This window comes from Eleginops maclovinus, chromosome 20, assembly GCF_036324505.1.
Source record: "Eleginops maclovinus isolate JMC-PN-2008 ecotype Puerto Natales chromosome 20, JC_Emac_rtc_rv5, whole genome shotgun sequence".
Classification (NCBI taxonomy): domain Eukaryota; kingdom Metazoa; phylum Chordata; class Actinopteri; order Perciformes; family Eleginopidae; genus Eleginops; species Eleginops maclovinus.
Genome location: NC_086368.1, coordinates 21,354,048 through 21,381,956, shown reverse-complemented (window position 1 = coordinate 21,381,956; position 27,909 = coordinate 21,354,048). Strand labels below are relative to the sequence as shown.

General features: G+C 40.5%; 1 protein-coding gene across 2 annotated transcripts; it reads left to right on the top strand.

Moving 5' to 3' along the window:
* quo (quattro) lies at positions 1-27,893 on the top strand. 2 transcript variants are annotated; one of them, XM_063910721.1, is made up of 24 exons: positions 1-291; positions 9,401-9,598; positions 10,779-12,309; positions 13,323-13,487; positions 13,633-13,756; positions 14,568-14,661; positions 15,377-15,463; positions 15,576-15,692; positions 16,576-16,674; positions 16,780-16,928; positions 17,628-17,766; positions 17,976-18,098; positions 18,285-18,482; positions 18,611-19,590; positions 19,809-20,058; positions 20,466-20,555; positions 22,766-22,990; positions 23,749-23,919; positions 24,672-24,849; positions 25,189-25,305; positions 26,083-26,328; positions 26,605-26,882; positions 27,183-27,239; positions 27,368-27,893. In XM_063910721.1, exons 1-23 carry the CDS (start codon positions 289-291, stop codon positions 27,219-27,221), a joined length of 5,601 nt encoding a protein of 1,866 aa, XP_063766791.1. In that variant the 5' UTR covers positions 1-288; the 3' UTR covers positions 27,222-27,239; positions 27,368-27,893. The 2 variants fall into 2 exon arrangements, with proteins under 2 accessions (XP_063766791.1, XP_063766790.1); XM_063910720.1 differs by having other exon boundaries at positions 13,284-13,487.
* Positions 27,894-27,909: the final 16 nt, after the last annotated feature.

Here is a 27,909-nt window from a genome sequence, read left to right as displayed (position 1 = left end):
AAAGAGAAGTGAAGCAAGAGGATCAACAGGCAGCCTGGCAATTTGTAGCTCTCTGTGCTACAAACTCAAGACTTGTGAAAAGTGTACAAAGACTGGGAATAACTTTTTTTACTTTTCGATCAAAACAACTCACTGTCATGTGGATATACTTCAGCCGACTTCTGTTGTTGATGCTATAAACATGGCAAGTCTCTCATCACGGAGCCAAGGGAGACTGTCTGGAGAGGATTATCAGAAACAAGAACTAAATAGACTTTCTGCCTTATAGAGAAGAAAACGTCTGCAAAGATGGTAAAGTTTTTAGTTTCACTGCTGGATCTTGTCTGTTGCTTTGTAGTTTAAGAGTTCTCCACTGACTTAGTAACAGAGATTTGGACAAGTGACTTTGTTTCTCTCTGTGGCTTTGCTGGTCTTGTGTGAATGAACCCTTAGAAGACTCGTTTATTGTAACTAAAAGCATTTTATATGCTTTTAGGTGTCTATTTTCAGTGTTTGTTACCATGTACAGTACTAATCCACATCTTCTCTTGTAATGAAAACTAAAATGTGGGACATACAAAGGCAGCACAAAGCTAAAGTAACTGCACTCTTCAAATCGTTTTGTCATCCAGTTTGTGGGACTGTTTCACATCACCAGCCCACTGCATCTCCAGTGTGTGCACACTGACAAAGACTGAGTGACAGAGAGAGTCACATTGTCTTTTGTTTTGCATCTTTAAGTCCTTTGATTAGGACTTAATTGATGCGGATGGCACACATACTTGAGTGAGTGGAGAGTGTTATTTGACACATAATGGAATTCTCCAGCTCAGTGTTCAGCACTTTAAAAAGTTCAAACCGCAGGGCCGGTCTAATCCCTGGCACAACAAGAAACTTATAAATGACAAAGAGTGAGCCCTAAAATGGGAACATTTTTGATGATGGGTTTGTGGTAGGACGCAGCATCTTTGAAGTTGTATTAACTGGTTGCTGCTGCTGCGAAAATTGTCAAATAAATGAGCAGATAAAGAGTAATGTTATAATAAAGATCATAATGAGGCATAATAAGCTTCTCCTTTCTTGTGTTTAGCTTTCTATTTATAAAATGAGCTTTTCTTCGTTATATGGAAACCAGTCAGACCCCTAACATCTGTCCAAGGGAGCCAAATAATTGATAGCTTTGAGGAGAGCAGGAAGGAAGGATGTTTAAAGGAGTGCAGTCTTGGCTTCTCATTGTGGCCACCACTGTACTTTGTCCTTCCTTCTCATGCACCGCAGCACTTGTTTGACCAGCTTTAACAGCCCACACTGTTTGTATTACTTATTGCATGACTAATGTTGTCTTCCTTGACCACCCTCCAACTTCCAGTCATGAGCAAGCAGAGTCAAAATTATTAGATTACGGCAACGTGCGTGACCAGGAGTTTCAATCTTAGATAAACACTCAGCAATGACCAAAAAAAACAAAGGCCCGGGCTGCTGGTGTGAAGTGTATTTGCCTTAGCAGGAGTTACTGTGTGACAAGGACAGCCAAGAGAGTCATTCATTCACCAGCAAGGTTAAACAGTTGATTCTTAAGGCCTCACAGACACATGGGCTTCATTCATTGTACATTGCACATGGATAACATGGCAGAATTTGCAGTGTCCATGTACGTTGCAGAATTCAAAGTATATTCAAAGTCAATGCAAATCATTAAAGCACACATGACATTTGCTCAAAGGTTTTGGTTGTGCTCTCATCTTGCCAAAACAGGTTTAGTTAAAGGTTTTGCTCAGATTCAAAGGATATTTTGTCAGATTTACAACTCTCTTAGAAAAACATTTCAATACAGCATGTCTTTTCCTCATTCATAAATTGGTTCATCTCAACCTGATGAATATACGGTCCAAAATTGACTCTGCGTCTAGCTCTGTTTTGCTCTTCACTGACTTGTGAAAATATCAGGCTTGGAGTTTTTTTTTGTTATAAAACGTCTCATGCTAGCTGAGAATATAAATGCTACTATAAAGTTGCGGCCGTAAAACCAAAAAAAAATGACGCTAAAACTGCAAAGATGGATGTACATTTTATGTGAGTTTGTGGTAAAAAGCGACCACCTTTCCCACACATGACACACACGTCATGTGAACCATTGTCAAAACAAAGATTTGAATTATAGCAGCTTTAAGTCTCTTGATAACTGAGACAGTCAAAGACTTTCACATGCCTGCTCCATATCATCAGCCAGATATTCTCATTTGTAACTCAGCCTAGAGTATGCATGCATACCTTAAACTATTATGTGATGTAAACACGCTGTGAAAGAGCATCCAGGTTTTGAATGGCTGAGAGTATACATTCAGGTCAAGCTTTAAGGGTCACAGCTGTGTGTCTCTCTCCCTCTCTCTGTAACATCCAGGGTGCAGACAGTATCAGTAGCTTCTTCTCCCTGCCTGTAATAAGTCATCACATTTTAACAATACTATATTCTGTTCCCACTTCGGCCAACAAATAATACTTCCTGCCCATTGCTTCACATTCTGTGATTCCGCCAAATGTCTACAAAGCCAGACGGGGAGAATCGAAACAATACACTGATGTGATTTATAGAGAAAATATGTCTAATTGCAGACATCTGCCTCGTGGAGCTGTTTGGGCCAAACCATTTCCAACTTTCTTCAATCAGCGAGTCGAGTTTCTGAGGGTTGTCATGGAGCTGTGAACCATATTTTCAGTGTGTTTATTATCTCTGTATCACAAAAGCGGGTCAAACTCAATAGACGCTGTGTAGTGTATTTTGAAACAAGAGCCATTGCCAAGTGTTTGGGGGGAAAAATATTTGCTGCTACAGTATAGGCTTTCTGAGTCAGCCTGCATTGTCTGTTCAACTATGTCATATCATACCCAGACTATGTTTGAACGGCTGCTGTTTATCCTCTCTGGGCTTTTTTAAAGGAAGATTCAAGTCATAGGAATCGCTTTTGTTTGTTTCAATCCAAAACCAGCTGAACAACTTTAATCTCCAAATCTGAGGGGACACCATGAGATGAGGCAACATTTACTGAAGGATAAGACATTCAGTTTGGTTTCCATGTAGACTGCTGTGCTCTGTTACGCTCTTCTTGGCGTTATGCACTTGTTTGCGGAGCTCAGGAATGAAGAGCAGCAGATGTCAGTGTTTAGTACACTTCTTGTAAACCCGCTTACATGCTGACTAACAAATCTCCCGTGTTAGGGCAAGAGGCCCTCATTTCATTGTATTTTAGTCCTTTTTCAATGTCTTTAACATTTTAACATTGTGAGATGAACATTGGGAGTTAGGCGTGTTGCATTCTTAAAAACAAACCATTTTTATGTTTCACATCGTGTAGTTTGCCAGAATGCAAGCTTTGGGACATGAGCTAAAACCCAGGAGTTGATTTGTCAGTAAAATGGGAGCGGTGCATTATGAGTCAGTCATGGAGAGATTCCATAAAAAAACTCAACAATATTGTTGTTTAATTTCAGTTTTTAAATGTCTTTTGAGGAAGCCTTTTAGTTGCACCAAGCTGCGAGTCCTACCCTATTGCCTCATCACGCATTTGGCAACTTATTTAACTATACAGCAGTCTGAGCCTAGGGTACTATTTCAAAATATGCTGACCTGGCATGCCTGAGAAGGAGTGCAACCAAAACAGTGGAAGACATTATTAAACAAAACACTTTTTTAATGTAACATTTCCCAACGTGTGGTTGTCATGAAGGGTGGCTGTGAGTCAGTTTTTTATTACAAAAGAGATGACAGCAGTGATTAATGTCGGATCAAAATACACTAGGGTGATTGTCCTACAAGATCAAATATTACAAGCCAGTCGTCATTGCTCATTATTAAAAAAAAAAATCAGGGTGGATTAATGAGTCATTGTGAAATAGAATCTCTTGGATCTCATGCAGCATAAGAAGAACGCCTGAATCAGAAACCTGACTCACTATTAATGTGGCCTCTTCAATTTACAAACATAGCTAAAGTTCTTAAAATGCACAAAACAAATGTATAATAAGTACCCTGTCAGATTGAAAGACTGATAGGAGATGGTGACAGAGGTATCTCTATGAAATGTTGTAGGGGTGTTGTTTTGGAGGTGCCTTTTTTTTAACCTGTTAAACGGATTTAAGATGGCTTAGCTGAATAGAGTGCCCCTCTGCTGAGTTTAACAAGAGTGGATCACACACAATGAAAGCACTGTCTCACCGCCAAATAGGAGATACCAAATGTCTAAGGAGGAAAAAGGGAGGATAGGAAATAAATGAGAGATACTAGTAACATATTATGATGTGACCTTAGAGAGCGACCTTTCTTTTCTGAGACCTTAGCATCTTCCTACTTTTAGGTTTTGTTTCAAACTGGTCTGTATAAACTGCATTTTCTTCTTCCCATGGTAATATTTCTTAATATTACTTGAGGTTAGGTGTCATTTCCCATCAGCCCTCTTTGCTACCGGCTGTTGTTTACTGAGGTTATGGCTGAGTTGGTGGTGTGTCATCTTAGACTCTTGGACATATCTACATGTCTCTACTTGCAGAATTCACTCAGTCTTTAGGATTTACTGGCAGGTCCTGACACAACTGTCACTTCTGCTTATGTTTTGGCTTCAGCCCAGAGGTGCCATGACAGTCCATTTCTTATAAGGATTTCAAAGAAATGTGTTGACCAGTCAAGACACAGACATCAACAAATCCTTACAGAATGTCGCATCAGGAGCTGCATCCAGTTTAGTTGAAGTTAATCTTCTTTAAAGTCACATTCTGGTCAGCTTACCTGCTCTAATCTTTTGATCTTTGTGGCTGATGAAACAGATACACATTGTGCATTATTACACACCTTGACAGTTTGTTTATACTGTGGCTCAAATCTGGGTCCTGACTTTCTTTGGCCAAGACCCAAGGCAATATTGAGGAGACCTGTAATTGTCTGCTTAATGCTCACAGCAAAAACTCCCATGGGGCCTGAAGGGTGGACAAGACAAAGACAGATGCCTGTTGTCCATGCTCGCATGCCAATTCAGGTCAAACAATGATCTTTGTTAGAAACTAAAGCTATTTCTAGTGTTTAATCACAGGCTGCACTGGACAATAAAGGGCAAAGAGGGAATCCACTTGCGTTAAATGTATAAAGGGTGCAACCAGCTAGACATCGATCAAGTCCCAACGTTACTGCAGCTCAAGATAAAGGTTCAGGATTTAAGCTTGATGTAACGCTTCTCTCTGGCTGATTGTGGGAGTAAAAATACCCCGGAAAAAGAAGTAGCAACTCTGTCAACATGAGGAAACGTCAGCTAGATACTGCACACTGACATGCAGTGACAAATTGTGTTATTGTAGGATGTAGGGCAGTGATTGTGTCTGGGTGCTCACACAAGACTGAACACATTGCTGCTAACCAGGAGTTTTTGTAATGGGAGGAACGGTTAAAAACACTAAAGGAATGCCGACAAAACAGCAGAAAGACTAAAAGTGCGATGATACATTGCAGTCGTACTACACATTATACAAGAGCAGGTCACACAACACTATGGGAGTGGAAAGACAGGGAATCCTGAGCATACATTGACCTTCAGCGTATTCCTGGCAATTATTGTTCTTGTGCCCTAACGTGAATTTTTCAATGTGGTCCATAATGTCTTTATCTCCAAATAGTGCTCAAAATAACTCTATTTCTACTTTAGAGCCACGATATTCAGAGACAACAAACAAGTATCTAGAAAAACAGAAGGCGTAAACAATGATCCGTACAGCACACTGAATCAAATTAAAAGTAAATCATTACGAAGTTGTCCATTTGTGTATGTTCCTACTACAGGTGCTGAATATTTTCATTTTTGTCCGTCAGGGTTTCCCATCAATAACACTATGTTGTGCAGTGAGGTTGTTTATTTACTGTAGTTCTCAACTTTTTTTTAGATCCAGTGGTGAATTTGGCAAGAACTTAAGGACATCATTTTGCTTTGTCTCAAGTAGAATTTCTGCTGAACCTTTCACAGTTCAGTTCAGGCCTGTTTTGCATGTTGTCTGGGGATATAATGAGATGCAGAAGAGAGCACAACGTTGGCAGCCCACTCTCCTTATCCTCAGTTCATTTGGCTGGCTAGCCTTTCTGAGCTTGGTCCAGCCGAGCAACGCTTTGTAAAATCTCAAGTGGTTTTCATTTATGAGTATCACCAGCCAAACCACCCACAGAGAGGAGACCGTGTCATGTTTTCAACCATCTTTGTTTTGAGAAGAAGTTAAGCCAAGCAAAGGAGTTTTGTCATATAAGCTAGTGTTAACAAAAAGACGTTTAAATATGAAATGATTTTGAGGTTATGTTATGATAATAAGTCACTATTTTCACTATTTTTTCAAGGGTCAAATTGCAGTGACAGATTGCTTTAAATGACTTTAACAAAATGTGTCCCTTGAAGAGAAGGAAGAGAGGACATGCTGGAATATGTTGTGAATTCCAGAACGACATTTAAGGCAAAACTAAATGTTATTTTTTTTCTTGCTCTTAACTGTGACTTTAGAAAAATATATGAACTCTGGTTTAATGTAGGCCTTAAAGCATACAGTAGAAACCAGAGTTCAATGGCTGCATTCAGACTAAAACAGCTGTGCTGCATTACCATTCAACAGCCAACCTCGAAGGTATTCTGTTCTCCATTGACTAATCTATTGTGACAGATGTGCACAATCAGAAAAAGGAAGCATTTTTTTCTACTGAGCACATGCAATGTCTAGAAGAACTAAGAAAACTTTGCATAAGAAGTCAAATATTGATATTGATTAAGGTCCAACATCTCACATTAATTCCGTTGATTAATTTATCTAAATGTGTACAAAACCACCTGTGAATGTCAACCCTAAACTAAGTTGTTTGAGTGATGGAAATATTTGGTGACTAATGAAACTACTTTATGACCTTTGTTCCCAATGTTTCATGGCTGTCCAAGGTGCTCACAAAAGCATGCGTTAGCTAAGCAGTGAGCGCAGTAGTCCCAGTGCTAACCAGTGTGAGGTCTTTGAAGCTGCGGTACTTGTGTTTATCCTGGGCTGGTCTCTGGTCTCGGTTAGGCCATCAAGCTAAATGAGGAGGGGGGCTAAAAACAGACTCCTTTGTGGAGCTGGGAGATTGACACAGCAGGGTACTGTGAACTGATTGTATGAATAGCATGCCTGCTGTGGTTAGCTGCTAAGACCTGTCTTGATCCAGCGGAAGCGTCAAGTCCTTATTTTAAACTCAACATGAATACTATTCATTTCATTTCATTATAGACATTTATTGGACTGTACTACTACGTGCCATAGGTGCTGTTAGAAAGCGAGTAAAAAAGTACTGTGTACCTATCCAATATCAGACAAGTATGTGAAAGGCATATTAAACATGTATTTTGAACAGATAATGATGTCCCCATTAGCCTGAATTATAAGGCAAGGAAGGCAAGTACATTTGTTTAGCATCTTTAGCATCAAACAGAAAGGCATTAAGAAATTGTTTCAAGAAACGCAATGCGAAAAAGATGCATTTTAAAAGATATAAACTAAATAACTTGGCGATTGTTTCCTTTTAAGTGATCAATTGTGTTTAATAGTCTGACTTTTGACTAAATGCCTTTGATATGAATGACATTCAATCAGACTAAGTTGTACTTTGTGATTCTTGCTGGTAGCTTATACATGTGGTTAACATAAAACCTGCTAAAACCCACTGTGTTCTTGTAAGCATGCTGTTGTGGTTAGTATTCACCTTCAAGCATGCCTGCATAAGCAGAAATGAAAACACACAGAGCCTCACAGAGCAACACTTCAGCATACTACAGTGAAGGTATTGTTTGATTCACATGATAATTTACGAACAACTGACAGGCAGTAATCTGAGTTTCTTTTACAGTATCTCCTGTATTGCACAATCCAATTGAGAGTCCCGTATTTGCAATGCTCATTAAATTGCATTACAAGCCTGGCTGTCATTCCATCAGGTGGTTGACCAAAAATGCTTTGAAGTCGGCCTCTTTTCGTCTGAAAATAGGTTGTATGTTTAGCTGGACATCACCCATGGCACAGCTGGTGCTGGCAGCTTATCTACTTCAGACATTTCTACATGCAGTAAAGATGAGCACTAAGTGTTCTTATGACAGAAAATCGTGTCATTTCATGCTCTTGCTTTTTTATGGTAATTCTTAACAGGAATGGGCATTTATTTCTTCTGCTTTGCTTCTTCTTGTCACTTTGAATAAGATCAGACGCTGGCCCTGGTCTGCTACAAATATAGGAGTTTAAATGAAGCATATCCTGGCCGACATGAAACAAGTTGCACAAACTCATGCAGCACAGACTTAATCTTCACCAGATACTCTTTTGATTAGGATCAGCGAACATATCCCTCTTGATCTCCTAAAGATGACAGTATTAATTCACCTCAAAGCCTTTGATAAGTGAATAGATTATTTTGTTTACATTTTTGGTAAATTTCACCTTTTGCTGGAGGTTTCAGTTTGTAAAAGATGATAATGCATGTACTGATACATGTAGGCCCAGTTCATAATCCAAAAAGTGCACTCAAAAAAGGTGTATCGCTTTTGTATTCCTGACTTTTAAACCAAAAGAAAACCCCTCTTTGATGTATTCTAAATGAGCACAGCTAGGGGTAAAAGGCCAAGAAAAATATCTGTCCTGTCGTTTTGCATTTACAGGGCATTTGTTCTCTCTTGACCATGTGGAGCTTCTTCAAAGAAATCAGTGTTAGAATAGACATTTACTTGAATCTGTAGTCCACACTACACAATCGGGTTACTAGATATTCACACCCATTTGACCAGCACTAGCACACCACATGTCATTGGATGGAAAAGGCCATTACATCAGATTATACGCCAGATTATTTAATAACTGCAATGACAGCATCTGGTTTGAGGGCAGCTATTATACTAGTCTGTATAAGATCTACTAAATTCAAGGTCTCAAAGGTTTAAATTGAATGATTTACAACTTATTTGCCTTGATTAAAAAGTCAATACTCATTTTAAAAGAATGTGCACATCACACTTTAACTTATTCACTGACATTGATGTTTTGTTATGCCTTCATTATGGGCGCATGTTTTATTGCATTAATTTTGAAGTGAAGACGTTTTTCTTTTTTCTTTAGGCAACTTTAGTTCTAGGGTTTGGTATAGTTCCTGTGGCTTTGACTATTTAAATCAAAATAGCAGCAAAAGTGGTTGATTAGCTGCAAAAGCCACAAAGATACTTCTTCCAAATTAGATTGATAGCTTTCTCATGCAAGAACAGATGGTTATTAAGTTTAACGCTATCATCTATATCTGTACCTGGTATTCTTGAGTTGGGTTTAGCCAGAGTCTAACATTCTATTTAAATAATAAGCATACACACAAACCTTATCCCTGCCTCTTCTTGTCCTCCAGAACCCAGAATCTCTGGACTCGTCCATCCAGAGTGCCCTGTCGGCCCTCTTCCCCCCTTTCGATGTCACAGCGCCCATCGTCCTCAGCCAGCTGTTTCGCACCATAGAAGAACGTTACTTTGGTGATGCTTTACAGTGTCTGCTGGACTTCCTCATTCCCTCCAAACACCTGCTGGAGAGTGTTCAACAGGCAGCATGTGTGAGTACCCACCCATGTATTCAAGGCTTTTGAAGACAGGGTTGTGAGGACATTGTCTGAAATTAGTACCTACATGTAATTGTACTTTTGTTATTGAGATCAAATGTGGTGTAGTGGTCTACAAATTAAGATGTGTTTCTAGTGTTTGTGACCTCTCTTTTTACATACATGAAGATAACAGAATATTCTAAACACTTCACACTCCTCAATGCTGAAAACATATAACTGAACTACTGTTAGGTTAAGTGTAGGCCTACAAAAGTAGACTTCATGAAACAACAGGATGCATTAGATGTGTGTCTAATCAAGCTGGCATTAGAGTGTAATACATCATTTTGACTTACCCTTCCAAAGTATGTTTATTCCTGCTGTCCATAGTGAATACACGTCCACATGTGCTTAAAATCACAGCAAAAAGACGCTCTTAATAACGGCAAATCTTCCTTGAAAAAACATCGCGTTTTTGTTCAGTATCAAAGTAATCCACTATGAATTGAATATAAACCCTTGGGGGCAATCCAGAAAAAGTACAGCTAATAGCTTATTCGGCATACTTTAAATGGTGCCAATAAATCTAAATAAAAAATGGAGGGGGCTGAAGCAGGCTGAAGTTGTAGCCCACAGCGTCCATGCCGACATTACGCTTCCTGTTTACAATTGGCAAGTCCCCATGGGAACTGTAGTTCTCTGAGCATGATTAATCCCCACAAAGGAGTAAAACGAGGGATAAAAAAAAGAGCGAGATACAATATATTAACATAAACGTTTTTCTTATAAATATTATGAATACCTCCCTTTTTTTTTAAATCAAGATGTTTTGTTGACCAATCGCTCTTGCATACCTGGAGTGCGCTCCTATGTCCAAATAAACAGATTTGGGTGTGTTACCGTGCAGATCCAGTTGCATTCCATACATGAAGTTTATAAACAATGATACATTTCTAAGCAACAGCTTATCTTGTGTATACTGTGTTGTTCAGTAACGGTAACAGATACGGTAACTCAGCTCTTCGTATGCACAAAATAATAAATGTTTACAGTGTACTCTAACAATCTACCAATACGACTAAGATGTGAAAGTAGGAGAAGATAATAACTTACACATAAATGAAACAGTGAAATGTATTAGGTGGAACAAATAAAACCAACATTACACTGACAACTTATTTATTTGTTCTAGGCTGGATACTCTGATGTGGTTTTCCGCTGTGAGGGCTGGCCTCTGTGCCTTCATGACAAAACCGTCATCCAGTTAGCACAGGTGAACCCTTTGCTACTGCGTCCTGGAGACTTCTATCTGCAGGTGGAGCCTTTCGGGGACCAAGCCGCTCGCGTTGTCCTCAAAAGTCTTCTGGAGGAGGGTTGTCGAGAAGTGGAGGAGACCCCCGTTCCTGAGACTTCCTACCCCTGCATCTTCACTGAGGAATGGCTTCAGGAAATCAATGAAGGACGCCAAGGAACCCCTCTTTCCCGTTGCTTACTTTGCACAGATCAAGGAGTGATCAAGTTGCCCTGGGCTGAAATCGCCAACCCAGAGTTTTTAGACAAGCCTAAGATTTTGCCCAGTTATCGAGAAACACCTCCGGAGCCAAAACAGATATCTGTTCCCTCCCATTTCAACTCTTCCACCCTCCCGGTGGAAGCCATGTTTTTTCCTGCCAAAAACAGGATGACAGCTTCTTTTAAATCTGTGGACTCCTCTTCCAAACTCGTCAAAATGGATCATGAGAGACGAACGCCAAAATCATGCCCCAGGCCTTTAATCAAACCTGTGGGTTGGGTTTCTCCTAATACTTGGGACAGTCATAATTATCGAGAGATTGAGGGCGATTATGTGGATCTGGTGGATATTGCCAAAGGGAAGAACTTTGTGGATAAACAGAGCCATCCACATCCACCCAATTCAGTATTGTTCAAACCTGTCAGACCACCACCACCTGTGCCACTTAGGAATACTGTTCGCTGTGAAGGCAACCTTCAGTATGCCGAGGAGCCTTGTACATCATGCAGCAAGGGAAGGGTGGAGCATGAGTCGGCTGATCAAGACTTGAAGTGTAGGTACAGAGAATCTTATGTGGCAGCACTGAGAAACCCAGTCGCTTTTGAGAGGGGAAGTGTGGATCTCCTGGCTGCCCTGGACGAGGTTGGCCTTTGTAAAGAGGCAGAGTTAGAATCCAAAGGTGCATTTGAAGCTCAAAGAGACAAACTTGGAAAGTTTTGTAACAACTGTAATACACCTGTGATGAGTAACAAGCGCTGCCAATACAGACACTGTTGTGAAACAACACCAGAGACCTTTGCATTTCAACTCAAAGATCTTCCTATGAGTTCTGAATCAGAAGACCTCATGAAGGAATCACCGAAGATCATGAAATCAACACCTGGTTTGAGCCATAGTCACAAAATTCAGATGAAACTTATTTCCCAGCAGTCAGGACATACTGCTAGTGTGCATTCAGGGTCAGTTGGTGATAAAAAACAACATCAGAAAGTGGAAGTTGTGAAACCATCAGGAAAACAAAAAGTTAAGGTTAGGTCGCTGTCCACGGTGTCAGAGACTTCTAAAGGGAGTCCACTTCTCTATAGGGTCAACAACAGGAGCCACAGTGATATCTGCCCTGAAACAATCACCAGCATAATGCAATGTAAGAAAGGAGAACTGTTGGATCAAGTGACTTTGAAGCTGGAAGGATTGAAGTCCCCTAAAAAAGGTAAGCGGACTAGACAAGTTAAGGCTAAAAATGAAAACTACTTTCATTTTCTGCTTCCTTTTTTCTCTCCATCCAAACACACATGTTGTACATTGTTATTACTGCACACAGCCATTTGTTAGATCTGTTGCTGAATGCTTGAAGGGCAACTGAACATTCACGCCAAACAGACTGATTGAAACTCGACCGTGACCTTGCGTGCTTAGAGGAATGCGCTTCACAGAGATAATAAAGGCTCTTTAGAGACAAGGGTTAAAAGGTCAAAGATCAGACTTCAGTATGATCTTCTCCCACTGCTGTCTTAGTTTTTCAGCAGTACAGCTACATTCAGACTATTCCTATTACAGAGGGAGTGAACGGAAATAGCATGCTGCACCCCCATGAAAGGGAAGGCCTGAACTCCTTAGGTAAAAAGAAAGAGCAGAGCGTTCCTCTAATGCAGAGAGACAGCATAACGTGCAAGAAGGAGGTCTCTGTGTCCCCTGCACCCGCTGGCATTCACCTTTATGCCCTCAGAGGGGCAAGTTGAGATCTTGACTTGAGACATGTTTGTCATGGACTGTTAAAGCAGCAAGGAAATAACACAGGCACGTCTTTGTTGGCCCTAAAGAGGGGGCCAATTAGGATGTCTGAAATCAAAGCCAGGCTTAGACGCAAGGCCACTTCAGGGTTTTGTTACAGAAACCATGTCCAATGTTAAATGCTGTCTGCAGCTGTATACATGTTGATTGATGACGAATAAGATTTCCTGATAAAGAATTTAATAATTTCTGTTGCTATAAAAGGACAAACGTTTCTGGACAAAATAGGCAGTTCATTGTCAATGTCCTCAAGAGACACAGTCTTTAAATTAAACAAAATCATGTTATGAGAAAAAAACACGCACACTGGCAATGATCCAATTATTCTTTGATTTATTTGGTTTGTGTATTTTCTGTGGGAAGACAACAATGTTTGCGTTTACTCTCATGCAGACTGCCACTCAAGTAAGAGTGAAACTACCTTTACTGCAGATGGACCAGACTCCAAACTCCATTTCTCAAAGCTCGAAAGGCCATCTCCTCAACAAATTCAACTACCTTCTGCAAGTTCGGACACTCCTCAGCCTCCACAGACTGAGGACTCAGGTTTCAGACGCATCAGTGGCCTGCTTGGACTCTGCCTTATTTGTTTGCCAGGTACCTGATTTCTGAGCAATAACCCAAATAAGTTCCTCTGTATGATCACAGCATTTGTCATTAAACAATAACTTCTCTTTCATCAGTCTCAATTATCATCCAATATCAGACCACTAACTTTTTTCTTTGTCTTGTACACTCTCAGGCAGCAGGGACAGAACAGGCAGGGCAGTGGTGGAGGTCCATGGTGGCAATATGGAGTGGAAATCCCCTCTTTCGTCAGCCCAGAATGTCTGTGAATTACTGCTCTACTTACACTCCATACCAAGGTACTGAAACAATGTTAATTATATATATGTTTTGTATCAAAGAAGACAAATATACAATTTAGACAAAAACAGGGTAGCTGCTCAAATATATGATGTGTGCAAGAAGAGGTCCGACCACAAGAGGGCAGCAGATACCGTTTAAAATCTCTCCAGTTCAGGTTTTGGATAGTTTGATACAGTTCTTACATCCAGCTTGAATAAGTCATCATGTATGGGTCATCCTGATGGCTTTACAACTAATAAAACAATATCTCTTTATCACAACTTTAGAACTGAATAGTTCTGCCTCATTTACTAATGAATTTAAGATCAGCTGGCAGTAACTATGACCTGTTCTGACCCCAATGAGTATCACTTCTGCCCCTCAGAAGTCTGCTAAAGCACACTTTAACAGTGTTGTTTGTTTACACTGCCTCAATGGAGTCTTTGAATTTCAAACCACCACCCTTCGAGATAGCTTGCCCTTCCTCTGTCCCCACTAAAGAGACATACCACAACAGTCCCTGGCCAGGCTGGCTGCCAACTGTCTGGTATGCAGCGCCTTGCTAGAATTAGCAGCCATTTCTGAGGTGTAGGCTCTCACAACAGTAACCCAAGAACAGGACATTAAGAGGGGTGTGTAAAGGCGTCCAAGTGTTTAAAAGAATGTGTGAAGAAAAGTGTGTGTGTGAGGATGTCAGAGAGAGATAAGAAGATAAATACAAAAGTGGAATGAATAAGTATTTAAGCCTTTTTTTTTTATTAAAAGAAGGCCAATGTTATGAAGTCATACTGTTTGAATGTGTTGTAACATGATTCAACAATTTGCTAGGAAAGAAGTTCGAGAGCTTGGAATGACTTTGGTCATAAATGCCAGGAAGAAGGCTCCTTCAGTTCATTTTTACAAAGCTCTGCTGATGGCCCAGGTAAAAACAACAAACCTGCAAGCACACAAGCAACTCAACAACACCTGCACTCACCCTGGTACTAGAGAGTTGTCAGTTCACCTCCTGGGCCCTGCCGAGATGCCCTTGAGCAAGGCACCAAACTACCTGCTGCTGCGCCCTGGCGCCGGCGAGACTGGCAGCCTTCACTCTGGCACCTCTCCAGATGCATGTGCATTCGTGCAACCTACAAAAAACTGTATAGTATTTATAAATTGTGTGTGTCTACTAAAAATGAATGTGCATGTATGCATGTAAAACACAGAGTGAAAACTGAGTTTCCCCCTAGGGGGATTAATAAAGGTTCATCTTATCTTAATATCCATTTTTTCCGATGTACTTTTACACCACTGTAACACACTGTTGGCCTATTGTGCTTTAACATTTTTTTTTTCAATTAAGAGGGAAGGTCAATGGTTGAGTAAACTTTTTATTTTATAATGACAAATTATTATCTTATCAGAAATCAGAAAATCCTTGATTTACTAAAACATTCTGTGTTAGGAGCAGTGGGATGCCATTATGTACGGTACCCGGGGAGCAGTGTAGGGTACGGTGCCTTGTTCAGTGACACCTCGGTAGCACTTGGTCTTGAACTGGTGACCTTTCAGTTCACAAGTCAATTATAGACTATCATAGCACAATGATAGTCGATCATGCTTTGTCTTCACCTTACTGACTTACTGATCTGCTACAGGAGCAAGCTCTCCATGCTGTCCACAGTATCGTGATGCTGGTGGATAAAGACACTTGTCCCCGACCTGAAAAACAGCCAGGGTTACAGGTTAGGAATTAAAACTTCTTCCATGTTCTCCTTTGTTGCATTGATTTGACATTAGACATGACTTTAACTTACATGCTAAACCTCGCCTTTGTGTTTTTTTTTCTTCTATAAGATGGAAATTGTGACTTCAATGAAAGCCCTCAACAAGACGGTTGAAGCTTCCCAGCTGACCTCTGAGCTTGGAGGGACCTTTACGTACAGTCACAATGACTGGCTGCAGTTTCATCAGGTACTGCATATTCACTCGGAAACCACAATCTCGTAGATAAACTGTATAGTTCCCTGTTAATTCAGAAGAAAATTATGCAACTGATAAATGACTCACCGACACTACACATCCAACACCCTATATTGTTCTTTCATGGCACATTTAGCTTTGGTATTTGCGTGGAAGTAGGCTACGGTCAATAGGGAATTCCAGGGAACTACTGACTTCCCATTTTTTTTTTATTCTAGTCAAACTGATCAGTACAACCCTCTCTTGCTCTTCAACAAGAAGCGTTTCATGCATGAAATATAACTTCATTTAAAAAATACTCTCTTTAGGTAGTGTATTCAAAAGTTTTCAAACCCAATTTCCTCTAGGTTTTTGTACATCAGGGCACTGTTTAGATTTTTTTTCTCACATTAAGTAATACTTTTGCTACTACTTATTATTCTTAGTTTTCATCTGAACCTGTTTTGAAAAGCACTTTGGGCAGCATTTCTGCGTGAAATGTGCTATACAAGTGCTAAGTAAAGTAAAAAGCATGTGGAGCTTAGGGGTCACAGTCCGAAAAGTTTGTGAATCAGGAGCACTAATGTCCCTGTCCTGGGGAATGGTTTCATGTAGTAGTTACCCACAGTTGTGTTTTTAAGGATTTCTAGCATTCAGGTCTGAGACACTATGGTCCAGTGTCTCTGGTTGTCTAGTGTCTTTCCCTGCTTGTACACGGAGGTCAGTCTCTAGTTGGTAGCTAATACTTGCACCTCACTGAGTCAGCTCTTGGCCTCAGGATGGTGTTGCCTGTGGTGCTGTCAGTAGAAGAGGGCAGATTTCTCATCACCTCAGAGCTCTAACAATGTCCCATTTTTTTCCACTTCTACTAAGTTTAAAATGTTATTCATTTCAGAGACTGGTTTCTTTCTTGACTGACCTGCGAGGAGCAGACAGCTTGTTACAGAAGTCCATAAAGAAAGTGGATTGCAGCAAGAACTTAGACACCGCGCAGGTAGGATACACAAGGTCACAGTGTGAAGTAATGTTTTTAGTGCACCATCGCAAATTTCCAAAAAGGTCATACGTGTCGACTCTGCTTTTGCTGTGTCTGCTACAGGAAGTGCAGCAATGCATTCAGGAACAGAGGGCCTCAATGAAAGAGGTGCTGGAAGACACTCGACTGGTGACCCTGCAAAGAGAAGGGGGGGCCGTTCTAGCCAGAATGAGGAGGGAGGAGTTCAGGTTTCCACAGTCTGAGGACTACAGGTATCAGATAATATTCTAATGTATTTTCTCAGGCAGAACACAGAGATATATGGCCTTGCTGTTTTAGTTGTTTTACCTGCGTATTGGGATTTTACAGAATGATTCAATCACAATATAAGTTCAACTCTGAACATTTAAATGAATCGCTATAAGCCGCTACAATCTTACAGAAAGTGTGATAAATAAGACAACAATATAAAGAAAGGTGCAAATACTTGTATTAGGATTAATAACTTACGGGTGATAATAATAATGAAGAACAAGATGAATCCACTGAACCAGATGTTATATTTTAAGACGTGAAATAGTTCACTTTTAAATGTAGTGCTTTCCCTATTAAAGCATCAGCTCACAGGTGTTTTCATTTACTTTGGCCGATTAGACCTCTATTTAGGTGTTAGGTGATCATTTACAGACGTTATTTATACTAGATTTGTCTTTTAGTACAGCAGTATCCCTTTCTCATTTATACAGGCAACAAGGGCAAATGAAGGGCTTGTTATTTCAATTGATTAACTTGTGAGTCACATAGCATATGAGCAAAAACTCAAATCATAATGTCACATAATAACTTTAATATTCTGAGGTGATCCTGACTTAACAGTGAATAGCCCATTAACACACTTGAAATAACAAATGATACTTGCAGTAATAATATAGCTGTGTGTGTTTTTGTGTTTTTTTTCACTATCCTTACAGAGATGCTCTGGAGTCTGTGACTAGTCTTTATAACCAGGTCGAGGAGAAGCTCCACACCCTGGTGATGAGATCGAATGAGTCACTGCAGCAGCTGGAGCTACTCTTCAGGCTTAGAGAGATGGAGGCCAACATTAGCAAGGTAACACAAGTTATTTCACCCAGTTCAACACAATTCAAATCTACAGTATGTGAAGAAACCTCACTAATGAGTGTTTCTATGAAGAGAGATTAACGTTGGTCTTCTTTTCTTTTCAGTAGTTTAACTGTTTCTCCATAATAACAAGCGTAAGGCTACACTCACAGTGCCGAGTTGTCTGTAATATTGTGTAATCCTTATACGTCCTGCAGGCTGGGATATGGTTCAATGCAGAAGGCGAACAGAGACTGAAGAGCTCTTACACAACAAATGATTCCCTGATGTGCACTGAAGAGGCCTTGCAGCACTTTGAAGTGTTTCACGAGGAGTCCAAGGTATTACAGCAATATAACAAAATAGATTATTTTTTAAACAACACCAAAAGTGGTCCTTACTTGGCTGTCTATGATAGTTTTTTATTTCTAAACATGTAATTACTTCACCATTAACAGTAAGGGACTCCCATAGAGGTGGGGACGGGGAAATACATCTTCCACTTGACATCTTATTATTTGTTACAGGAGAAACAACAGTACGCCTTGACCCTGGTGAGGGAGGCAGAGGGACTTATTGGGGCGAGTGATTCCAGTCCTGCATCAGATGTTTTTAGGACTTTGCTCAGCACTTTCAAATCCAATGTGGATGATTTTATGCTGCGGGCAGAACAGAAGCACAAAGAACTGAACACACTGGTGCATGTGCACCGCTTCTGTGACCAGGTTTGTGTTTTGTCATCTTTCATACATCTGACATTTCACATTAAATTCTGCCTTTTCTTGTTTTTGTCTACATGTGATTTTTGTTAACTTTAACATTTAAAATACCCTTTTTCTTTGTCTCTCTCTAGGCATCTGCCCTGGCCAAGGAATGCAGTCATTTTCTGGAGCAGGTAGAGCCAGGGTGTTACTCAGCTCCGACCCTGAGAACACTTCAAATGTATGTAGAGAGATTAGGTGGCGAATTCTCCACCCTGCATTTCCAGGCTGTGAAAGTTAAGGCCTGTGCTGTGGGATCAAGGGCCTCGGGGCTGATGAAAGTGTGGAATGCAGCCTTGGTTCAGTGCCAAGAAGTTAGGCAGTGTCTTGAGGACCAGCAAAAGAAGGAGAATGGCGTAAATAAGAACCAGATCCAGCAGACCACAGCTGCAAACCCTCAATGGGAATATGGAGGAGTAGAGAAGGAGGAGAAAAGGAGCGAGGTGGGGGAGGACGAATGCTCCCTGAAGCAGCAGCCAACCTTTCAGAAAGAGGTCGTCAATAACTTAAAAAGTGAAAGAGAAAGCACCACTGCTGTATGCCTCAACCAGCATTTGAAACCTGACTTGAAAGATTGTGAGGAAGGAGAATCCCAAGCACAGAAATTACATGGCGAAGAAGTTCACATCGAAAACAATTCTCCAGTTTTTCAACAAAATGGCCAATGTCCTCCAGAAACCAAACAAAAGCAGAGAGCGCATCACAGTGAGGCAGATCTCAGGAGCACAGACTCAATTAATGAAGGCGATGATTTTCCATTGCACCAACCTTTGGGTCGGTCCCTGAGCGAGGGCTCATGTGCAAGCTCTCATTTGACAAGCATCTTTGGCTTTTCACCTTTAAATGTGAGACACAAACACTGTCAGCCACTGGAACAAAATCTGCAGACCGTTCAAAATCTGCCGGTCTCCCATAACGAGAGTTTACGGTCAGGAAACCTGAGCTGCAATTCAAAAACAGACAGTAATGAAGAGGAGGGTGGAGGATGCTCGGTCTCTACACAGAGCCCTAAGGATTTAAAGACCCCAGAGACATTACTCACAGCAACAGAAAACAATGGCAGCAATGTTTTGTAAGTAAACCTCCGTACCTCAGCTGTAATCTAAATCTCAGTGAGATGCTGTACAGGACATAAGAGGAAATTACATAGGTTGCATTCATGAATGGAACAGTTGTTCTGTAGTTGCAACACTGTCACACCCACACAAATATGTGTAACTGATCCCAAGCTCACCTGGGTTACATTATGAGCTTCATGTTCACACTTTCCATTTCCTGTATGTGGAACAGGAAACTGCAGAGGATCATGGATGAGCTGCTGTCCACAGAGAGGGAGTATGTCAAGGCTCTTGGCTATGTTCGAGAGCACTACTTCCCCGAGCTGGAGAGGCCCGACGTCCCTCAGGACCTCAGAGGCCAGAGGGGGAGCATCTTCGGCAACTTAGAAAAACTCCACGACTTCCACCGGCATCACTTCCTAAAAGAGTTGGAGAGCTGCGTGGATGAACCCTTCAGAGTGGGACGCTGCTTCTTACGACATGTATGTTCATTATCAACAGTGCAAAGAAGCATTGAATATAAATTAGCCTGAAAGTTCAGCTGCACCTGAGTAATTGTTGTTTCCATCAGAGAACGTGGTTTAAGGCAGATGTGAGATGTTGCAATGTCGAGAAGTGGTCCATGGTTTCCTGTTTTGAGTCAAAACCATGATAATTAAGCATAATCGTTTGCCAACAAAAGCCTTTCCAGATGTGTCCTGGCTGTAGACCAATGCAATGCCTTTATTTCACATTAATACACATTTATTGGAATCGAGCAGTACAATTTACACAACTTTGAACTGCTCTTATACACTGTTGAGTCTGCATTTCAGTGTGACCGTTGCATTTTTTTTTGTTGGTGATAATGAAGGTGACTAACAGTATTTATTTTTCATCTGTTTTTTAGAGAGAGAGCTTTGCGTTGTATGCCCTTTACAGCAAGAACAAACCACAGTCTGATAGTCTACTCATTAACCATGGACAGGGCTTCTTCAAGGTGAGAACCACTGCCATCCTCTTTTTTCCTAATACCATTTCTTCTCAAAACCACGTCCTGACTTTTCTTAGAGAAGACAGGAGATAATGATGTGTTTTCTTTAGATAGGAGTCTTCTAGCAGCTATGTGAGATTGTACCTAGACCAAGCAGTTCTTTAAATTACTTTTAATGTTCGGATTAACGATGCAACAAAAATATAAATGAACTAATACATTGCAATGATTTAATGGATTAGACTACCCCAGTACATAGTCTTTTAAAAAATATATATATATACTTTATGTAGTATTCCAAAATTGCCCATTTGGTATCATGATTTACTTCCTGTTTCTTCAGAAAGATTTATAGTTAAGGACTTTCACTTGAAACAGAGTACTTCTCCCCCGTGGTATTGCTACTTCTAATGTATGAACAGGACTTACAGTGGGGCAAAAAAGTATTTAGTCAGCCACCAATTGTGCAAGTTCTCCCATTTAAAAAGATGAGAGAGGCCTGTAATTTTCATCATAGGTATACCTCAACTATGAGAGACAGAATGAGAAAAAAAATCCAGGAAATCACATTGTAGGATTTTTAAAGAATTTATTGGTAAATTCCTCGGTAAAATAAGTATTTGGTCACCTACAAACAAGCAAGATTTCTGGCTCTCACAGACCTGTAACTTCTTCTTTAAGAGGCTCCTCTGTCCTCCACTCGTTACCTGTATTAATGGCACCTTTTTGAACTCGTTATCAGTATAAAAGACACCTGTCCACAACCTCAAACAGCCATACTCCAAACTCCACTATGGCCAAGACCAAAGAGCTGTCAAAGGAGACCAGAGACAAAATTGTAGACCTGCACCAGGCTGGGAAAACTGAATCTGCAATAGGTAAGCAGCTTGGTGTGAAGAAATCAACTGTGGGAGCAATTATTAGAAAATGGAAGACATACAAGACCACTGCTAATCTCCCTCGATCTGGGGCTCCACGCAAGATCTCACCCCGTGGGGTCAAAATGATCACAAGAACGGTGAGCAAAAATCCCAGAACCACACGGGGGGACCTAGTGAATGACCTGCAGAGAGCTGGGACCAAAGTAACAGAGGCTACCATCAGTAACACACTACGCCGCCAGGGACTTAAATCCTGCAGTTCCAGACGTGTCCCCCTGCTTAAGCCAGTACATGTCCCGGCCCGTCTGAAGTTTGCTAGAGGGCATTTGGATGATCCAGAAGAGGATTGGGAGAATGTCATATGGTCAGATGAAACCAAAATAGAACTTTTTGGTAAAAACTCAACTCGTCGTATTTGGAGGAGAAAGAATGCAGAGTTGCATCCAAAGAACACCATACCTACTGTGAAGCATGGGGGTGGAAACATCATGCTTTGGGGCTGTTTTTCTGCAAAGGGACCAGGACGACTGATCCGTGTAAAGGAAAGAATGAATGGGGCCATGTATCGTGAGATTTTGAGTGAAAACCTCCTTCCATCAGCAAGGGCACTGAAGATGAAGCGCGGCTGGGTCTTTCAGCATGACAATGATCCCAAACACACCGCCAGGGCAACGAAGGAGTGGCTTCGTAAGAAGCATTTCAAGGTCCTGGAGTGGCCTAGCCAGTCTCCAGATCTCAACCCCATAGAAAATCTTTGGAGGGAGTTGAAAGTCTGTGTTGCCCAGTGACAGCCCCAAAACATCACTGCTTAAGAGGAGATCTGCATGGAGGAATGGGCCAAAATACCAGCAACAGTGTGAAAACCTTGTGAAGACTTACAGAAAACGTTTGACCTCTGTCATTGCCAACAAAGGGTATACAACAAAGTATTGAGATGAACTTTTGTTATTGACCAAATACTTATTTTCTACAATAATTTGAAAATAAATTCTTTAAAAATCCTACAATGTGATTTTCTGGATTTGTTTTTCTCAGTTTGTCTCTCATAGTTGAGGTATACGTATGATAAAAATTACAGGCCTCTCTCATCTTTTTAAATGGGAGAACTTGCACAATTGGTGGCTGACTAAATACTTTTTTGCCCCACTGTATACCACTTCTGAGCCCAGCTGGTAGCGTTGCTTATTTAAAAAATGCCCAAATAAAAACAGGGGGTGCATCACTTCACACTATTTTAGTCAAGATGGATGCATGTCTCTCCACTCAACATTTGGAAGTACATTTCTAGCACTGCTGCCCAATAATTAAGCATTGTCTCCTCTCATCGTATGGCAGCAAAAGCAGCAGAAGCTGGGGGATAAGATGGACCTGTGGTCGTACCTGCTGAAGCCTGTGCAGCGGATCAGTAAGTACAGCCTGTTGCTCCAGGACATGATGAGGGAGTGCGGTCCTGGACAAACCAGAGAGATGGCTGAGGTCAAGGCCGCCCTGGAGGTTGTCCACTTCCAACTTCGCCATGGCAACAACCTACTGGCAATGGACGCCATCCACAACTGCGACGTAAGAAAGGCAGTTTGTTCCTTTAAAACGCTGTGTTACACCAAAAAATTAAGTAAGACCATAAGAAGGGAGGTGTTCATGTCCTGTATACATTACACACCTATGTAGGTATGCTGTATAGATATAGTATACTGTGATAAGACTTATCAACCTTCCAGCATTGAGCAGTGTTCATTGAAATCTCTACTTTGATGGCGCAAGCATATTTGGACAAGACAAGAGGACAGCATTCATCCATTACAGTTATTTCCAGTGAAAATGAGGGGAAGAGGTATGGTTCTCCAAAACATTCATCATTGTGGATTTGTGCAATCCTGTAAGTCAACGATGATTCATCTGGGACAGAAGCAATAAAATAGATTCATTATAGAGAAAGAATTATAGTTCAATCCCCTGGAATGTGAAGGGAGGTGCTGTGTGCGTGGGATGTGTTCCATTACCAAAAGAGCTTCAATAATAACAATTACAGATTTGCATTGTGTAGGTTAGCTTAGAAAGGTTATTGTCTCCGTACATTGTCATAAATGTTATTAAAGTTCATAATATTTTGTAGTGATGTTAACTGAAATTGCCTAAGTCCATGTGTTTTTTGTGTCTTCATCAGCTGAATTTAAAATCTAACTTGTTATTTTTTGGAGAAAAAGCTGATTGCATATCATTTTGCTAAAGAATTTGTACAGTGGAAGTTGGTGTTTTCTATCTCTTTTGGTTGAATACCATACATAACCTCCATAATCTCTTTTTTTTGTGTACTGCAGGTTAATTTGAAGGAGCAGGGGCAGCTTATTCGGCAGGATGAGTTCTTGGTCACATTCCGGAAGAAAAAATGTTTACGCCACATTTTTCTCTTCCAAGAACTCATTCTCTTTAGCAAAACCAGGAAGACGGATGTAGGAAATGAAACCTATATCTACAAACAGTCATTTAAGGTACACATATTGCTAAACATGAACAACTTGATGTGTGTTTAACTGTGTTCATGTTAACAAGAAGCAGCAATAAATTAAGCAATAATAGGTAACACCTTAGTATTACTACTGCTTCCACTTTTGTTCTAACAGGATAACACCCTAAATAAATGTGAAATATCTTGCATTACACCTACTTATTATCTACAGACGTCAATACTTGAGGAATATTCCAAATTGCGTAAGTTCAAGGAGAGGCTGTTCCATATACAGGAACGCATTAGAAATAATATCTCAAAGAACATTTGAATTGAACTGTACTGGAATGTTAAATACAGAAAACAAAACATTGCAGTACATTAAATAACTTTAATAAATTGTATATATTTCCCTCAATATTTAAGTACTTTTACTTAATTTTGTCATACAGTAGCAAGAGAGTATACATTAGACCAACACCTAAATCAGCATAAAACCCATTAACACCTTAGATAAGCTTTGAACTGCAACTGTAAGCAGGGGTCAGGAGCCATTCTCGACTACCAGGTTAACAACACTGTAGCTTGAGTCCCATATACTCCACTTTACTTCAAGTGACAGTACGGTCTGCTTCTGAGATTCATACATTTATTTTATTTTGTGCTCACTAGAAGTTTAGTAAATCTTCTGAAACACTGCCAAGTCAATGACAAAAGTTTGAGAGAACGTTTTGTGTTTAACAAACTGCTCAAACTAACATGTTACATGACTAGTTTGACTTTGCTTCCATTTAGACGTCAGATGTAGGCATGACCCAAAACAGTGGTGACAGCGGCCTGTGTTTTGAGATCTGGTTCAGGAAGAGGAAAACCCAGGACACATACACACTTCAAGCGGCAAGCCGGGAGGCAAAGGACGCCTGGACCAAGGACCTGGAGCGTATCCTGTGGGAGCAGGCCGTACACAACAGAGGTACCTACAAATGGACACAAATACATGAACACACTGGTGTTGCATGACATGTCCATGAAATGCCAATATACTGTTCTGTCCATTACAAATATTATAACATTTGTGACGTTAATGCAATAGAGATTTGTTGATGTTCATTATACTGACATTTGCACTTCCTGTGGACCTTTCTTTGTTGATATAATGACAGCAGCATTCCCACATTTTCTACAACATGGTATTGTTTTCAATACCAAAGTAATAGCTCTGAGAACTTCCTCTACCTCTGCTTGTGTTAGCTTAAATGTCCATTCCTGATTTGAAAACATTCTAAACTGAGTATTTCTTATGTGTTTTTAGAGGTCCGTATGCAGGAGAGAGTGTTCATGGGTATTGGAAACAAGCCCTTCATGGACATCCAGCCCAGTGATGCAGCAATCAATGACAGAGCTGTGAACTATGTACAGATGGGACGAGGTAAGCAAATACTGCCAGTAAAATTGGTTTACCAAGTTATTCATGACTTTAGTTTTAGTCAGGAGCGTTGGCCAGGCCAGGGGAATGAGTTATGGTAGCCTCTTCACCAGAACGCAAATTTTGTAGGCTAACATTATTTATTGATGCTGCTTAATAAGTACTGGTACTTATGCTGCTTAATAAGTACCAGCTATGTTTATTTGAGAGGAAAGACAGACAAGCATTTGGGAATGAGCAACAAGTAAACCCCCCCCCCACATCTTACAATAATATACTGTATATATGTATACTGTTGGCTACACACCAAATCAAGTATCCAGAACTTTCCATGACAGTGGAATTCCTACTAATAACTACCATTTCTTTGGAATCCTGCTAAAGAAAAAAGCAAACAACCTCAAGTGCACTCACTTTATCCGCCCAGTGGCTGACATTTCCCGGTGGCCTGTTGGCAAGTCTGGCCTGGCCTGCCTTTAACCTTTTTTTGTTTTTATTTTTTTTGCTAGCAACTTTTTTTATGTCAATGCTTCTCCTGGCAAAAACACTACACAGTCCCTCACTGTAAGTCACCAGGCGAAGTTGAGGTCAGAAGTAAGGAGAGGGGGAGGCTTCACCACTTCTTTAGTGAAGATGTAATATTGACGTTGATCCTGATGCCTGGATTCTGATAGGCCTGTCAACCCATCAACTCAACTATTAACTAGTTTACAGAATGGTTATTTGTGAAGTTGACAATATGCTTTATTTAACGCTTTTTTGATCTTATCACACTTTCAGAAAACAGGGTGCTGTCCTCACTTGGGCCATTGGATGGGTTTCTTGGGGTTCGACCAAAATCTGTTGGTTCAGAAAGCAGCTCTTCTTCCTCCTCTTCATCTGGAAGAAGTTCCATGTCTCCGAGGGGATACCTTTGTGGGCCAGAGCGGAGGGGGGTTACAGGGGGCCTTGGAGGATACACACTGCTTTCTGGAGCTATAGAGGAGGACGACCTGGACCATGAGAGTGGGAGTCACAGCTTATTGCGTGAGTTTAGTTAATATGTTCTTCACTCATACACAAATGTTGCAAACCTGAAGATACTTTAACAGTTTTATTTATATCAAACAAGGTCACAGGTTTGGGTCAAGGGCAACTATGGACATTTCTGAAGGGAAGATGATTGCTGACACAGTGTTTGAACCTTAGCTTTCCAGTTTAGAAAGTTATCTTGCTATACAGTTACAAAGTTACCTATTAGTTGATGGATTGGACCCTTTAAATATTAAATATGTGTATAATCCAGCCTCCTCTTTTTTGCAGTGGACAGCTCCGAGTCCTCTGGAGAGAGTGTGAGTGGTTTCAGCAGCTCCGGTCACAGCTACCAATCGGTTGTTGGAGGAGAGGTGGAGGAATCCTCCTCCCTTTCTGCCTCCATGAAGACTATCAAAGAGGCATTGGTTGCCCATGGGACTGAAGCCTCTGCAGTCTTCCAAAAACCAAATGCTCAGGCAGGATCCCCAGTAAAATCCCAACCACCAGTTGCACCAAAGCCCAAGACTAAACTACAAAGCCAGACCAAGGACCTGCCCTGCAGCAAGGTGGAGTACAGAGCTCCTTACCAATGATTAACTGCTCACAATATGGAAAACTTTAAGAATGCAAAATACCCAGTGATTAATCCATCATTAAACTACCTCTGCCCTCTGCATTCGGAATGCACAATTAGGGTTTTGCTAATACCAGGCCTGCACCATAAACACATCACTCAATGTATCACTCAATTAAAAATGTTCAATAAAAAAGTGTATTTTTGCTGCTTGCAGATTGAATTTCCTTATGTCAATGATTCATCTTCTGTTGTGATTCATATTCAATCATATTTGTTACGCATCTCTCAGGTTCAGAACACCAGTGTTGCAAAAACAACTGAAGTTTGATCTGTGAGGCAGTACAAGGTGAGTGTAATTCATTTATACCTTACCCATTGTTCTTAAATTTGTATTTACTATAACTCCCGTTAACAGTTAATAATTATGTGTAATATAAACTTCTTAAGTTAATTCAAACTTTTATTGTTCTACAGATTTGGATTTCACCCAAGAAAAGCCATCTGTTGACGACAGAGTTGAAGATGAAACCATTAAAAGAGACATCCTTTTATACACCAACTGTAATCCATAACCACTGTGTAAATAGTTGTCTTTTTTATCTCACAACTAAAACAATGTGTAAAAAATAATCTGTAAATGTACTGAACACTAACATTTTAAAATGTGTAACTGACATATTTATACATAGTACCTGTAAACCAGTCTCGTATCTCATGCAAAGGATCATAGAGGCTCTGCGGTCTTTGAGTCAGTTCTTCCCTGCTATTTGTAACACAATCCTAATAATCGTGGTGAAATAAAATGTGCACAATGTTATTAACATGCAACTTACAGATTCTAGAGGAGTTTGTAAATAGTTGAGGTCCGTGAAGAATTGTGTCACAAAGGCACAAACACCATTATGCTCATTTGTCCCATATGTATTGCCTTTTGTACAGATTTATCAAACAAAAACACGTGTCCTACTTTTTCCCTCAAGAATAAAACACATTCACTCTTTCCTTTCTTTTGAACA

Coding starts and splice junctions, on each gene's coding strand:
- quo (XM_063910720.1), top strand. Junction 15,693..16,575: donor ACTGGCTGCAGTTTCATCAG/GTACTGCATATT, acceptor TATTCATTTCAG/AGACTGGTTTCTTTCTTGAC. Junction 20,059..20,465: donor GACGCTGCTTCTTACGACAT/GTATGTTCATTA, acceptor TCTGTTTTTTAG/AGAGAGAGCTTTGCGTTGTA.